Genomic DNA, 16593 nt, shown 5'->3' on the forward strand with positions numbered 1-16593 from the left:
TTCCTGGTATAACATTTTCCATTGATGGTGCCATATCAAGGCACAAGGGTTTCAGATTTGGGATTTGCAGGTTAAGAACTGACTAATTATGCAAAGTCAGAGCCAAGAGGTGGGGGAGTAGAATGCAGCGAACATTCTAGAGTGTCTAGAGGATCACCCTCAGCTCTCTGCCTTCCCTATGACTGACATGCCATACTGGGGAGCTGTAGACAAGGATTGGAAAAAAACTGGGCAAACGTGGCGGCTGGCTACTTGGAGTATGGAGAGGTGAGAAAGAGCAAAATTAAAGTCTGCCAGGGAGTGTGAATTCAATTCCCTCTGTCGTTTCTAGCTCCCCCTGTGCTTCCCCCACAGGAAAGCTAGCCCTGGGCTATCCTCTGTGTGGGCTGAAAATGAAATCCCATATTTAATTTCAGGCCTGTGGGTCCTTTGGCTAATTTTTCTCATTGTAATTCTCTGCAAACGAATTCAGAAGATGACCTTGACCCCCTAACTCACCTATCAGAGGAGATCCAGCAGCCACGCATTGTTTAGTGAATAGGTAAACACTACTTTTTAGGGCAGCGGACATGACGATAAGTGCTTGGCAGCAGAATGGACTCTATCTCATCCTGACTCACCCAGACTGTAACCTCATCACCCATCCTGTGCACATTAGATGGAGGCTGCTGGCAGGGCATCCCTTAGTCGGACAGTGCTCCGCCCTTCTGCTTGCGGAACTGAATGATTCAGAACCACATCGGTGCCGCATGTGCCATCCCTCTTGACTTCAGTCAGGGTCCCCTCACAGCACTGGTGGCAGGTGAGATGTGGACGAGTCCACTCTGACTTGGAATCATTTCCCTCAGCTACCATCACTTAGCGACCCAAACATCTACCTGTGGCTCCTGCAGTTTTTGTGAAATCAAAGCAAAGCCAACTGCGCTGATACAGCAGGATGTGGGCAAGCTTAACATCCTCAACCGTGGACCAGGCGTCGACAGGGTTATTAGAAAGCCTGATGATTAAAGTGCTGCGATATCAGTTAGATCCGTGGAGTGAGATAGAATGCTCGGGGCGAGATGCCTGACATGAAAGAATTTAGTGTGTGATGAAGGTGACAATTCAAATCAACAAGGAAAAGCAAGATCCTTCAGGAAATGGTGCTGGCTAAGGCCGGGGACAGAATGATGTCGGATCCTTAGTCTACATTATACACCCAAATACATTTCAGGTAAATTACAGAGTTAGGGGTACGGAAATGAAATCAAAAGATTAGAAGAAAATGCAGGAGCAAATTCATGTGATTCTATGAAGGGGAAGATGTTTCAAGCATGAGCTGAAAAATAAAGCACACACACACACACACACACACACACACACAAACCAGAGGTTTCAAGTACATAAAAGTTAAAAATCATTGTAAAAGAAACATAAGTGAAGGAAAAGCTGGGGATACGGTGATACCTTCTTCTTAACAGATAAAGAGGCTTCATAAATAAATGACAGTTATCACAATGCAAAGAGCATTAATGTACAATTCACAAGATGCACAAAGAACCAAAAATGCATAGGAGAAACAAAACACAAATGAAAGAAAACAGAGAACACTTTTTAAACAAGTGAATGCTCCAGAGGCCAGAGACTAAGCTCAGTGGGCAGAGACTAGCTCACAGGAAGCCCTAAAGCCCAGGTGTGACCACAGGCCTAGATGGGTAAAAAACGGGAAGGTCAGAAGTTCAAGGTCAGCCTCAAAAGCCTAGTAAATTTGAGGCCAGCATGGAATACATGAAATGCTATCTCAAGAAAAGCAAAAATAGACATGTAAATAAGCACCTGATGCAATTGGCTCGCTTATTGTGGTGAGAGGAAAGCTGGGACAAACTCTCAGGACGGCATTTGGATTTAAAGTCTTAACGGGAGGCTCCATATGGCCTCTGGTGCCTGTAACACTAGCCCTGGGGTGGGGGTGGGGGGTGGAGGGGGGAGATAGAGACAAACAACTCCCAGCAGCTCACCTAACTGGAAGAGTAAGTTTCTCTCAGTGACAGACCCTGTCAAGGCAATAAGGTGAGAGCAATGGAGTGAAAGCCCCAACTTCCTGCTCTGGCCATGTGTACATATGAATATCCACCTACACACTCACATGCATGTATCACGCACATATACCATATACATACAATCGTACAGTGTCCTCTGCCCCTCCCTCTTCCACAAGTATAAAACAGCAAACCAAAACCAGACAAAAGCTTTAGCTGGCACTTTAAGTGCTGGCCTGTGAAGTCTAGCTACTTGGGAGGCCGAGGCAGGAAATTCTCACGCTCACGTCTTGCCTAAACTAGTGTGGGTGAGCTTAAGGTTTAAGGTCAGCCTAGGCAGCTGAGTGAGACTGTCTCAAAATCAAGAAAGAGAAAGAAAAAAGAAGAGGGGAAGCTGAGGATATAGCTCAGTGGTAGCACACTTGACCCCAGGCTCAATCCTCAGTATCACGCTCCATGCCCGGCCGCCCAGTCTTTAGTCTAGATCACTGGTTCTCAACTTCCTGTGACCTTCTAATACAGTTCCTCATGTTGTGACTCCAACCATAAAATTATTTTTGTTGCTACCTCATGACTTTGATTTTGCTTCTGTTATGAATTATAATATAATTATCTGTGTTTTCTGATGGTCTTAGGCAGCCCCTGGGAAAGGGTCAGTCAATCCACATTGGGGTCATGACCCACAGGTTGAGAACCAGTGGTCCAGCTAATATGCTCCACAGTCTTTAGTCTACTCCCTAAACAACCAGACTGTGCAAACATTTATATTTAAAAATGCTTACCTCGGCTTTATTTATAATAGAAACTATTCAGAAGCAATGATAAAAAGTAAGGATTTTGTGTGTTAGAAAGATTACTGTACAGATGTTCCTCAACCCTATGTCTCTTTTGCACATGGTGGGGCTGAATCCAGGGCCATGGGCATGCTAAGCAAGCGTTCTACCACTGAGCTGCATTCTCAGCGCTTGGCTTTGTGACTTAGTTGGAAACAGCCTGAGATGAAAACGTGGTATACATCCCTAACCAGCTACCAATGTTATTTCTTCCTGTCGTTTCTGGATCTCAGACCTGAAACTTTCTGCGGCTTATGATGGCCAGCATCACAGAGAGTATCAGACCATGTGGCTAGCTCAAGAAAAGTACAAAATTCTAGACAAAGCTCAAAGTACAGGATTGCAGGCAAGCGTCCACAGACGTATACATCACTTTCATACCATTGTAAAGCTGGAATCTGTCGATTAAATGGATTAAAGCATTGTAGTTCCTCTATCTCTTCAGACGGATCACAGACAGGCACACAGAGTAACACACACACACACACACACACACACACACACACACACACACGTGACCAAGCAGAATACAGCTTCTAATTAATTCTGTGGAAGAAAACCTAGAGTCCTTTTTTCTTTTCCCCACACCTAACATGTATTTATTATGCTATCTATAAAGAAACACACACTGTAAGATCTGTCCTCAGCAATTTTTTTGTTTGGTTGGATTACACCTGTAATCCAAGCACTTGAGAGGCAGAACTAGTTGGAAATCTGTGAGTCCAAGGCCAGCCTGGTCCACAGAGTGAGTTCCAGAACAGCCAGGGCTATGCAGAGAAACTCTGTCTCAAATAAACAAAAAAAGAAATAAGGAAGGAAAGAAGGAAAGAAAGAAAGAAAGAAAGAAAGAAAGAAAGAAAGAAAGAAAGAAAGAAAGGACATAGAAATTACAGGGTTGGGGATGTGGCTCAGTGCCAGGATGCTTGTGTGACATGTGCAAGGCCTTGGGTTTGATCCCTAGAACAAAACAAACAAAAAGCAAAAACAACAACAACAAAAAGCACTAAAATTAAACAACCAAACAAACTCCACAGAATTCAAAGCCTAAAAACAAAAAGGCAAGAGATGAATCTGTTGCCGGGCATGGTGGCACATGCCTTTAATGCCAGAACTTGGGAGGCAGAGGCAGGGGGATCGCTGTGAGTTCAAGGCCAGTTTGGTCTACAAAGTGAGTCCAGGACAGCCAAGGCTACAAAGAGAAACCCTGTCTCAGAAATCTAAAAAAAAACAAAAAAGAAAAAAAAGATATGAATTTGTTTAGCCACATAGATGCTTCAGAAGGCTAGTGTAGCAGAATATACTAGAATCCAAGTTAAAAGACAGATAACAAATTGACAATCAGGAGGAAAACAATTGCAGCGCTTACAACAAATGAAAGTTGCTATGCCTAGTTAAGAAGGTGTCACCACAGGACAAGTGGTCAGCTGAATAGAGAGAGGTCAAAGGAAGGCCGTGTGGGAAAACCACATAGGAACATGTGCAGCCTCTCTGACAGTCACTGGACTCAAAACGAGATCTTTTCGTAGACCATTGGGAAACTGTCACAAGATTATGACTAGTCTTCGTTAAAGCAGCGGACCACTGATACACATGTAAATCAGTACAGCTTTGGGTGAGCATCAGTAGGCCCTGTCAATGTTAAGTGAAAAAACCACTTAACTCAGCGTATTCCCATGCTAATAAACACATGACACTTTGGTGTGTGTATGTTGCCTTATTTGCCTGTTTTTAATCAGGAGAGATATCAGAATATTTACATGCCCATCAATAAGATGATTATTAGATAAGTGGACATTTAAACATGTATGTAGTATTACAAAGCTTTTAGGGAGAGTAAAGTAGAGCTGTGTGTGCAGAAGCTAGATTAAAGCACCTTAAAATGTTTTTACATACAAAGTGGTAGACTTTGCTTTACATTTATCTTTAAAAATGTGTTTATGTGTACAAAATATATACTTGTATATAATCATATATATGTGTGTTTACAACATTCATGTTTTTGTTTATGCATATAAAATATGTGCATAAATATGTAAATAGCATCTTCTCAGTACCCATGAGTGACTGGTTCTAAAACCTTCTACAGATACCCAAATCCATGCTGCTCAGGTGACTTCTAGAAGATAGCACAGTCTTTACAGACAACCTGTGAGCACCCTCTTGCATACTTTCAGTCCTCTCCCCATAGCTTATACCTAATTCATCAGAAATGTTAGGTGAATAGTCGTTCTATTGTTTTGTTTGGGAAATCGTGAGGGAAAAAAGTAAGTCTGGGCACTGGAGAGACTGCTCAGTGGTTAGGAACACCTGCTGCTCTTGCAGAGGACCCAAGTTGGTTCCCAACACCCGCATGGTAACTTACAACCATCTGTAACTTCAGTTATAGGAGATCTTGTGCTCTTTTCTCACTTCCATGGGATCCAGGCATGCATGTGGTGCATATACACATATGTAAACATATATTCATGCATATAAAATAAAAATAAATACATATTTTAAAGGAGCCTATACATATTTAATACAGGTAATACTTTGCAATAGTTTTGATCTGCAGTTGATGGAATCCATAGATTTAACCCCATAATACAAGGGTTGATGTTAAACATATAAATATTTGGGCCAGTTGCCTAACCTTTCTTTTCTGGGCCTCTGTTTCTTCATTTGTAAGATGGAGAACACATACACACACACACCTGCAAGAGTAGTGATACCAAACCTTTCTCCATATACATACATGGAAAATGTCTCCTCTCCTGGCTTAAAAGCTGGGACAGCAGACACACATCACTAAGACACACATCCAACCTTTGGAAGCAAGTTCTCTGAAGGAGAGACTTGAGAACCTCAGGTCAGATCTGAGTTCTGGCTTCACTTGCTGAGCTCATGCAGGTCAGCTCCCTGGGCTCTGCTGCAGGGCCAAGCCATACTGGAAGTCCTGTGGCTCATGAGGCATCTCCTTTCCTCCTATAGGATCGTGTGTGAGATGGGAGAGGCGAAGCCCAGCCAGCATGCAGGCTTTGTGGAGATCTGTGTGGCTGTGTGCCGGCCTGAGTTCATGGCCCGCTCCTCGCAGCTCTATTACTTCATGGTGAGTCCTGGATGCCAAGGGCCTGGCTGGGTGTACGCCACAGCAAACCTTATGGCCCGCATTGCAGAGCGGGCTTCCACCCCACCACCCATGTTCATGGCAGCCCCATGGGAACAGAGTAGGAGTATAGCCTTGAGGTCTCAAAGACCTAGATTCTACTTTTGTGCCTCCTTGTATGGGTCCCAGAAAGCCGATTTAGCCCTTGGTTCCCCGTGTCTATTATATGGCCAAACAGCATGGTAACTCCTGGGAATTACACCTAGGCTCAGCCTCTTTCTAGTTGAGAGAACTCAAACAAGGTGGTCAACTTTTCTGTGCCTCCATTTCTTCATTTGTAATATGGAAATGATACTTACATCTCTTTCAGATTATGGTGAAGATCATAAAGTCTCCATCCCATGTGGTGTCAGCTTCTCTGTTAGCCACCATCACTGCTGTGCCTGGCATGCCACCACCATCCTATCATAAGCAACTGGTCATCTTTTCCCGCCCTCCTACTATCTTCTCGTGACCTTCTTGGCCTACTTTTCACCTGTCTTGTACTTATTCCCACCTGCGGCCCCCCCATGTCTCCTATTCACACCCCTGCTCTCACCTCCAACCTCTTCACTCACCAGTCCCCTTCCCATAATCTCACCCAGGCCTCAGCCCAACCACTGAAAATTACTTACATTCCCTCTTGAACTTTCTAGACATGCAAAGACATCTGATCTCCTGGCCTTGATCCTTCCATTTCCTACTGCACAGCTTCTAAAGAACCCATGTGGCTGACATTAGAAAGTTTCCCTCTTCTATCCCTCCTTCCCTCTCTCCCTCCCTCCCTCTCTTCCCTCTCTCCCTCCCTCCCTCTCTTCTCTCTCTCCCTCCTTCCTTCCTTCCTTCCTTCCTTCCTTCCTTCCTTTTCTCCTGGTTCTTCCTGCTCTTCTACTGATAACCTCTTACCAACTCGCCCAGTTTTTCTCACTCAGGAAAGCTCAGGTGTGCCTACAGGATTGTGTCCACCATGGAGCAAGTTGTGCTTGAATCCAGGGTCTTTAGAGAAAGTTTCACAGAAGAAGCAATGGAAAGGCAGGGCATGTCGAAATTGGTCTCTCACTTTCTGTGTGGCTCGTGCCTGACAGGTGTTTTCCCTATCATAAAACTGATCCCATGGACTTAACACCAAAAGACAGGAATGAGGAAGGAAAAGTGGTGTGAGGAGGAGGAGGACAGTGGGAGTAGAGAGGCCATGAGGAACAATGAATGTAGCTGCTACAAGGCAAGCACCTTCCTGATCCATTCAGTCCCTTGTTCAATGACCTATGTCACTTTCCTAGTTGAAAGGTCCTTCTAAGGAAATAGCCTGGTGACACACATCTTCTGAGATTCATATTCAGGAAGGAAGAATGTTGGGCACCCCAGCCCCTTCCTCTACCCCATTTTTACTTAGGGGCGGAGAGGTTATGTGTTTCCCAGTGGGAATGAAAAGCAGGGGTCTTGCAGGGTCACTGGAAAAGGCAGACTCACCTTCTAATCATGCTTCTGAGCGACCTGGAGCCCTCCTTGCCTTCCCTTCAGCTAGGTGGCATGTGGGAGAGAGCACTTCTTCTTCTTCTTCTTCTTCTTCTTCTTCTTCTTCTTCTTCTTCTTCTTCTTCTTCTTCTTCTTCTTTTTAAATCTATTTTTAATTTATATGTTCACTTTACATCCCAATCATAGCCCTCCCTTCTCTCCTGATAGCCCCTCTCTCCCACCCTCTTCCCTCTATCCCCCATCCCCTTGTCCTCAGACTACCACCAGGCCACCCCATCAGGACAAAGCTCCTCCTCATCTACTGAGGCCTGGCACAGCAGCCCAGTTAGGGCCAAGTGACCAAAAACAGCCAAGTCCATGTCAACCTTTGAACCAAAATTCATGCTCTCTACAAGTTGTGCAGAGTTGCCTAACCCAACCTGAGGCCCATGCCATGGGAGAGAGCCAACCTTTGACACCATTAAGGACACTCTGCTATATGTACAGAGAGAACACTTCTTAAGCAGTACCCTAAAAGGCCTCTCCACTGGAGTCCTGGGGTATCTTTCCCCAGAAGGCTCCTCTGGCGAGTTCTAGAGCTCTGGAGTGTGTTGAGAGACCCTTCCTGGTGCCAAGGCTAGGGCTTATAGGTCAGTGAGCATCCACAAGGATGTCCAGACTCTTGTGCAGCCGTTGGACCAAGAACTGGACAGATGTGGATAGCTGCAGAAGCAGGGACACGGATGGCTCATTAGAAAATGGTACATACCCAAGGGCAGAAGCTGCTTGGGGCCTGCAGAAAAATTTATCCCAGAGCCCACTGTGTGGCTTCTATGTCTCATTTCACAGGCTTTGGGGGTCCTTTGGGCTTTCTCACACCTTCCCTATTACCTTTAATCCTCCACCCAGTTTCATGTGTCCCAGGGGCTCAACCTCCACAAATGAGGGACGAAGTGTTAGTGTTATAATGACCTATTGGTGCCTCTGTGCCTGTACAGTTGGTGTTTCCAGCCTTCCTCTTTGCTAATGGGGTTTTCCTCCCCTAACACTTTTGCTGTATTTCATGGAAGGCTCTCCTAGGCTTTACTCTCTGTCTCACCCTCCTGCTTCAGGGACAAACTTGGGTAGCCCTCAGTGAGGTGTCAAAGCTACAAAAGGCCCAGATCCATGCTCCGTGCTCCTGGTCAGTCACCAGCTCTGTCCCAGGAGCTCTCTGTGCTGGGACGTCTCCTCCCCCCTCCCCTTTTAGCCTGTTGGTTCACGGAGCCAAGTGAAAAGCTGGCAAATAATTCAGACTTTGATTTCCCGTGCAAACCCACTGTGAAATATTTATGAAGCATGACTTGAATAATTAATAGTTTCTCACAAGTCTAAAACATGTTTCCATAACACCCTCTCCCACCCGGAGCAGACCCCTTCCAGCCAGTGCATCAACACCACTGTACTGAGGCTTTTGGCAAGCACCCATCCTTCCAGGGGTTTGCTGCTAAATCTCCCTCAGGGGCACAGGACACCAGAAGACAGACTCAGTGTGTCTTCTCTGGAGAGGCCAGTGGGGCAAAGCCACTCTTTGGAAATAGCAGATTACTATAATTTACTGAACAAGAAAACTGTCATGGGCCCTGAAGATAACCACTTTAGGGCCCAGTTCCCAATCATGTGACCAGAGAAGTTGCCTATTTTGATCACAGTCACACAGCGTGATACTTAAAGGCCTTCATCTTTGCCTGTTCAGCCCCAAAGCCAGGATTTCCAACCGAGCTGAGGAACACTGGAGCCAAGGTCAGGGAGTGTCTCCAGGGGTCTCTAGGGTCCCCAGTCTGGGATCTGGGTACATGGTGCTTGGGTAGGTTTGCTGGTCCCCAAAGGACACTACCTGCAGGAGAGTAACCATAACAGTGCGAACCCAGTCGGTTTGGTTTCAGTACAGAGTTCTTTGGGCTGTAACAGGAGAAAGGGATGGAGAAGTCTTCATTTAAATGCAGATACAGGCTTCTCACCTGGGACCAGGGAAAGTTTTTCCATTAAAATGCTAATGAAAGAACAAACTGCAGCTCCAAATCCCTTGCTGTCTGGGGCTCTGCTCCCAGCCCCCACCCCAGCTGGCTCCTCACCTCTAGTCAGGGCAGGGGGCTTGACAAGCCTTGAAAGCTTCCCTGGGCACAGTCCTCACACATCCCATGCTCTGGCCACTGGGCCCTTGGGGTGTGGCAGGGCCCCTTCCCAAACAACAGAACTCCCTTTATTGGAGAAGTAGCTTGAGACCAGAGTGAAGGAGCTGGGTCTCAGCCACAGTATTTTTTAGCTGTGTGACCTTGGAAAACTTGGTGAACATCTCTAAACTTCATCTGTGAACTAGGTAATGACAGCCATTTTTGAAAAAAAAAAAATCATTGACTGGGTAATTTATAGATATGATAAGTCTGGCTGCTGGTCCAGAGGTCCTGAGTTCAATTCCCAGCAATCACATAGTGGCTCACAACCACCTATAGTGAAATCTGATGCCCTCTTCTGTCTGATGCTCTCTTCTGTCATGCAGTCATACATGCAAATAGGGTGCTCATATACACAGATATACAAATAAATAAATCTTCTTTTAAAAATCAGTACACAGCAGCTAGCATGGCTACTATGATTCATGTAGAGATGTAAGCTCTCTTCACACAAGAATACAAAATGGCTTGCAGAGGCCATATGAGTGGATTCTAGGTGGCAGCTCCTCAGTAGGCTATGGGGCACTGCCTAAAGCCTGTCACACACTCTTTGGCCTGTCCCAGCATGCCTCAGACCTCTTCTTTTCTATGCAGACTCTGACTCTCGCAGATCTGAAGCCCAGCCGGGGACCCATGTCTGGGGGGACACAGGTCACCATCACAGGCACCAACTTGAATGCAGGCAGCAACGTGGTGGTGATGTTTGGGAGCCAGCCCTGCCTTTTCCACAGGTAACTCCTGGGTCCAGGGGGAAGGGCCAGGCAGGTAAAGCACCTGGGAGGGAAATGTGGGGTGGATAGGAACCACCCCTTTCCCAGGCTGATGTTTGTGAGTCCCTCTAAAAGCTGACACTCTTCTCTCTTTGGTGGAGGACCATAGATAGGATCCCTGCCTTCCCTGGGGGTGGGGGAGGTGTCCTGCTAATGTCCACAGTTCAGCCTCGTATCCTGCGATGTACCCTTTGCAAAGAATGGGGCCACCAGTGAGCATCCAGCTTAGGACTGGCAGCTGATGCCCCTTCAGGACCAGAACCACCACATCTGCTCTGAACAGGTGATGTCAGAAGGCCAAGGCTGAGCCAACAAGGGCAAGAGGCCTTCTGCCCAACTAGGCATTGCAGCCCAAAGGAATACACTTTATTCAGACAGAAGCCTAGATAGGGGCCAGAGGGAGCCCATCTAAGGAATGCCAAAGACCTCAGAGATAGGTGTTCCTACAAGAGCTATGGCAGATTGAAAGTCAGACCAGCCTGGGTCTTGCATTACTGCATTCTTTTGAAGGTGGTAAGGATGAATTTGAGCAAAGTGACTACAGAAGGGCTGAGGCTCATAAGAGGCCAGAGGCAGAGCTCCACCTCAGTGCAGCAAGCACAGTCCCAGACCTGAGAGCTATAAGCCAGGGCTCAAGGCTCGGAGTCACAGGGAGGATGTGTCAAGGGGCCAATGACTGCGAAATCCACTTCACAGAGTTCTCATTGCAGGCCGGGAATGAGACGTGGAGGAAGGAGCCTCATCAACTTATGTAGCTAGATCCTTATGAAAACTGGGGCAGCCCAAAGAACAGGCCTCTTTGAAAGGTGGACTCAGAAGAGCCTTTCAAAGGTCCTTGTGCCTGGTTCATGAGCTTTCTCTCTATGGCAGTGCCCATCCCTTACTTTTGAGATACACCAAAAAAGGAGTTGGCCTGGGACCACTGCTAGTCTTGGTACCTAGGAACCTATGCTCTACCCTCCCTTCCAGGCGCTCTCCATCCTACATTGTCTGTAACACTACATCCTCAGATGAGGTGTTGGACATGAAGGTGACTGTGCAGGTGGACAGGGCCAGGATACGACAGGACCTGGTCTTTCAGTATGTGGAGGACCCCACCATCGTGCGTATTGAGCCAGAGTGGAGCATTGCCAGGTAGGAGGACCCATCCCCACAACTTCCTCGTGCCTCTGGACCTCAGTGTCTCTTCCTCAGCTCTCAAAAGCTCAAGAGAAGCCAGGCTTGGTGACATGAGCCTATAACCCCAGTGACTTGCGAGACAGGCCTCTTCCCAGACCTGCCCTCGCTGCCCCGGTTGTTTGCTTGCCTCTGTTCCTCTCGTATAACAGACTCAGCCAGGCACAGCCTGGCCCTTATTCCTCGCTGCTTCTCCAATGCCCTACACAAACCCGCTAAGCAAAGTGACACAGAAGGTGGAAGAAGACATGCAATGCTGCCATAGGAAGAACTCAGGCAGGGCGTCCCGCACTTCAGTAGTTCACCTGGGCAAGCCATGGATCCTCCTTTCTTTTTGAGGATTGTCCTGGGGGACCAAGAGACTACACGCTCTCTAGGGTGTAGGAGTGTAGCATCTCCCATGAGAGATGGAGCTGCAGGCCCCTGACTGTGGCCACTTTGCTAAGCCTAGAGGACATATCAGGAAGAGCAGAGTCCAGGGAGGCTGTCCTTTCTATGAGAGCTTCTCGGGGTCATTGGGAAGCTGCTGTGCTAGAGTGCATGGAGAACACAGTGAAGACTTAGGGTGGGAAGGAACAGACTCAATCCATGCTGCTTACCCAACAGATGACCTTACTCACCTGTCCCCTGCTTAGTGCTCCCAACAGTCAATTCTGTCCAGGAGGGGGCCCAGGATTGGAGAAGTTAGAGAAGACAGAACAAAGAATTGCTCTGCAGGGGCAAGCCTAATCTAGAGGGTTACACTTAAACCAAGAACCCAAGGGCCATAGCTGACTGGTTGCCTGAATTTTTATAAATAAAATTTTATTGGCACACAGCTCTACTCACTGGTTGTATTGTGTACGGTTGTTTTCTCATGACTGCACAGAGTTGAGTAATTGTGACAGAGACCATATGGCCGGTGGAGCTTGAAATATTTGCTGCCCGGCCCTTCACAGAAATAGTTGGCCACCTTCTGCTTGAAGACTAGAGAAAACCAGCCTGGCTGCTGGGATGAGAAAGGGCACTGGCCGTCCTTAGCTAAGCCCTGAAGGGGAAGCAGTCTGTCAGACCCATGCCGGGCATTGGCCTCAGAGCCTGGTGACTCAGGAAGGTGACACAGCCCTTTGTGTCCCCCTCAGGAAGCTAGGCAGTGATACTCTGGGACATTCATGGCCTTGTTGGATTCACTTTCCCTTCATATTGTCACAGAAATGAAGGTGTCATCTTCCTGGCACTCGGCAGTGCCCCAAGTCACACTCATGCCATGAGGGAGGTTGGGCACACATTCTGGACTGCCAGCAGTTTTGCTTAGGTTAAGGAAATCTGAGGATGAGATATCTGAGCTTCCTATAAATTGCCCAGGTTGTTTGGGGACAAGTGGTGGGGTTATTTGCAGGCTAGATATCAGAAACTTATCTGTGGAAAGAATCCTGCAGGCACATCTGGAAGTGTGTGTGTGTGTGTGTGTGTGTGTGTGTGTGTGTGTGTGTGTGTGTGTGTGTGTGTGTGAGCACATGAGTGCCCGCAAGACACACTCAATGAGAAAGAGAAATAACGGGAAGTTTAAAGATGGGAAAGTAAACAGATGGAGAGAAACGCATGCAAGTATAATGGACAAAGAATCTTAGCTACTAAGCTTAGAAGTGATTTGCCTACAAGGCTCTGCTTTAGACAGCAGGATGTTGGTCAGTGGCACTCTGGTGACTGGCAACCAGGTCACTGTTCACTCTAGTCCAAGGAGAACATAGCCAAGCACAGGCCTGTCCATTGTCCCCACCAGTTTCTCGGTCATCTTTGGTACAGGGCATAGCATCATCCTTTGAAAGGCCACGCTGAGCTAAGTCACCCGAGTCCTCCTCATCTGTGACCTGCACTCAGGAGACAACAGGCTCAGACCATGCCATGCCCATACTCTCAGAAGAGGTGCCGTCACCTTGGCTATGGCTTTCATAGGTCTCAGGTGGACTGACGCCACCAAGTAGGAAGTCTATAGCATGGTTGCCATGGAAAACAGATTGTACTTGGACACTGGAGGTTCTGCTGGGGACCATTTAGAACAAGACCAAGAGCAGTGAGGGATAGGGGAGGAGATGCCAGGGCTGAAGCAGCTGGCTCAAGTCTGGGAGCCTCAGAGAACTAAAGGGCCATGCTGTTACAAACAACTCGGCAAGGGACAGTGTGGACTTCTGGTCACCATTGTCCTCCCTCTGGGCTTCTGAGATACTTTTCCTTGTTGCTGAGGTCAGCTTTTCATCCTTGTCTCCAAGGACACAATTGTGCTTCCTCACCCTTACCGTCGTGGCTCATCCTGATGACCACTGTCATCATGGCCACTACATCTCCTGTACGGGTGGTTCACACACTCCGTTCTTTCTTTTTGGGCAGTGGGAACACACCTATCGCTGTCTGGGGAACTCACCTGGACCTCATACAGAACCCCCAGATCCGTGCCAAGCATGGAGGGAAAGAGCACATCAATGTGAGTCCATGGCCTGGGATACCTCCAAGTCCTGGGATGGCGGGATAGGGGAGTTGTCATGACCATACTGACTTATAGCTGTCTGGGCTATAGGCCTGAAAGATTAATTACTTCCACAGTGCACGGGGTTTTACTCCCACCATATAATTCCTACCCAGTTTACCTAGTCATTATTGCATTCACACTGGGCAAGGCCAGAGCTGGGAGACAGCCACAGGGTGGAATCCATGAGTAGCCAAGAGTATGAACCTGGCTCCGTCCTCCATAATCCTTCCATATCAACCCCACATGACATTGACAGCACATCAGGACTCCCGGTGTGGAGATATTTCTCATTGTCTCCTCCTCTGACTCCTGCAGATCTGTGAGGTCCTGAACGCTACTGAGATGACCTGCCAGGCCCCTGCCCTTGCCCTGGATCCTGACCACCAGTCGGATCTCACCGAGAGGCCTGAAGAATTTGGTTTCATCCTGGACAATGTCCAGTCCCTGCTAATTCTCAACAAGACCAACTTCACCTACTACCCTAACCCTGTGTTTGAGGCTTTCGGTCCCTCAGGAATCCTGGAGCTCAAGCCCGGCACTCCCATCATCCTAAAGGTATTCCAGATAAACTTTTTCATGGCACTTTAATTATCAGTTATTGATTTCTGACTGGGAAAATGAGAAGACACTAGTTTATATAGTGTGTTGATTTGTTTTCTGTTATTGTCACAAAATACTTGATGCTGGATACTTATAAAGGAGGAAAAAAAAAAGTTAACATGCCTCGTTGTTCTGGAAAACAAAAGGCCAAATAACAGACCTGGTTCTCATGAGCACACGTGACAAGAGAACAAGAGGGGAAGTCATGATCTTCCATTAAGTCCCACATCTTAAAGATCCCTTGTCTCTTACATCCCAGGGACCAAACTCATAACACACCATACCTAATACATGTATCAATTCTTTGGACTTCTTGCTGATGGTGGCCTCTTTCCTAGTTCATCCATAAGATGGGCTGTTGGGTAGGAGCCCATGGCAGCCACCAGCATCTGTGGTCCTGACTCCAGGTTGGGGATGGGGACTTTCTTGTCACTCAGGGCAAGAACCTGATCCCACCCGTGGCTGGAGGCAACGTGAAGCTGAACTACACCGTGCTGGTTGGGGAGAAGCCGTGCACTGTGACAGTGTCAGACGTGCAGCTGCTCTGCGAGTCTCCGAACCTCATCGGCAGGCACAAAGTGATGGTGAGGCTACTGGGACCCCACTGTATGTGGAGCAGGCATTAGGGGTGCCGGGTGAGAACGGCTCAGCCACATGTAGACTACCAGAGACTTCTAACAGCACTTCCTGTCCTCTGTGAGCCTTTATTCCAGCTCGCCCCAGACCTGCTTCCATCTTCCTGCCCCACTAGACAGTTTCTTTTATATTGCCGTTCACTCTGTCCTGGGTGGTACAACAATGAAGTGATAACCTGTCTGTTAGGTCCAAGAGAGCCTTTGAGAAGAGAGTGGTCCATGGTACCATTTCTCTTAGTTCCCAACTCAGATGGCAGGATGATTCTCAGGGAAGTCAGTCGGCACTATTACACTGTGTCTACACTGCAGTTGTGAGCAGTGTCCTTGTGATGACAATGTCCTCCTGAGTGAGGGGATGGAGTGGCCTCTGTAGTCCATGCTTTCTCTTGTGTCTTCTGATGGGGAGGGCTCCTCCTGCTTTCCTGCTGACGGTGAACTCTTCCCCAGTTTGCTCTGCTACCATCCCTCTCTTCTCTGTGTCCACAGGCACGGGTGGGTGGCATGGAGTATTCCCCTGGGATGGTGTACATTGCCCCAGACAGCCCACTCAGCCTGCCCGCCATCGTCAGCATTGCAGTGGCTGGGGGCCTCCTCATCATCTTCATTGTGGCGGTGCTCATCGCCTACAAACGCAAGTCCCGAGAAAGTGACCTCACACTAAAGCGGCTGCAGATGCAGATGGACAACCTTGAGTCCCGTGTGGCCCTGGAGTGCAAGGAAGGTACTGAGTGTGCAGAGGCTGTTGCCTGGGCCTGGACTCTGTGTGTGTGTGTGTGTGTGTGTGTGTGTGTGTGTGTGTGTGTGTGTGTGTGTGTGTGCATGTGCACCTATCCTATGCAACCATGCAGGCTGGGCAGCAGTGGGTAGTATTAGAGGTTATATATGCATACAAACAGATGTAAGTCATTGTGTGTGTGTATGTATGTGCACACATGTGCCTCTTTATGTCACCAATCCTTCTGGGCAGCATTTGGCAATGCTGAAGGTCATGTATGTGTATGTAAGTACATTAGCCAACAGGTAGGCCTGCAGGGAGTGATAGTTTTATATATATATATATATACACGCATGTGTGTTTATGTCTTTTATTTACAAGCTAGCAGGTAAGGTCACAGCAGGCAGTGATGGAGGCTGAGTGTGTGCATGTATGCACTTGTGAGTATGGGGACATGTGCATATGTGTGAGTTCCTCCTATTCATCAGCTAGCAAACTGGGATGCAATGGGTTCTCCCACAGGCTGGGCATTCTACCTGCAGAATCTT

At 47.6% G+C, this 16593-nt stretch overlaps 1 protein-coding gene across 1 annotated transcript in view; it reads left to right on the forward strand.

The window, feature by feature from the left end:
- Plxna4 (plexin A4) overlaps positions 1–16593 on the forward strand; it is a 454818-nt gene that overhangs the window by 394821 nt on the left and 43404 nt on the right. The window contains exons 14-20 of the mRNA XM_051151763.1: positions 5822–5939; positions 10238–10374; positions 11383–11547; positions 13957–14050; positions 14411–14650; positions 15133–15279; positions 15817–16051. Coding sequence (XP_051007720.1) covers positions 5822–5939; positions 10238–10374; positions 11383–11547; positions 13957–14050; positions 14411–14650; positions 15133–15279; positions 15817–16051 — 1136 coding nt within the window. The remainder of the gene's footprint in view (positions 1–5821; positions 5940–10237; positions 10375–11382; positions 11548–13956; positions 14051–14410; positions 14651–15132; positions 15280–15816; positions 16052–16593) is intronic.

Source organism: Acomys russatus, chromosome 10 (genome assembly GCF_903995435.1).
Source record: "Acomys russatus chromosome 10, mAcoRus1.1, whole genome shotgun sequence".
NCBI classification, from domain to species: domain Eukaryota; kingdom Metazoa; phylum Chordata; class Mammalia; order Rodentia; family Muridae; genus Acomys; species Acomys russatus.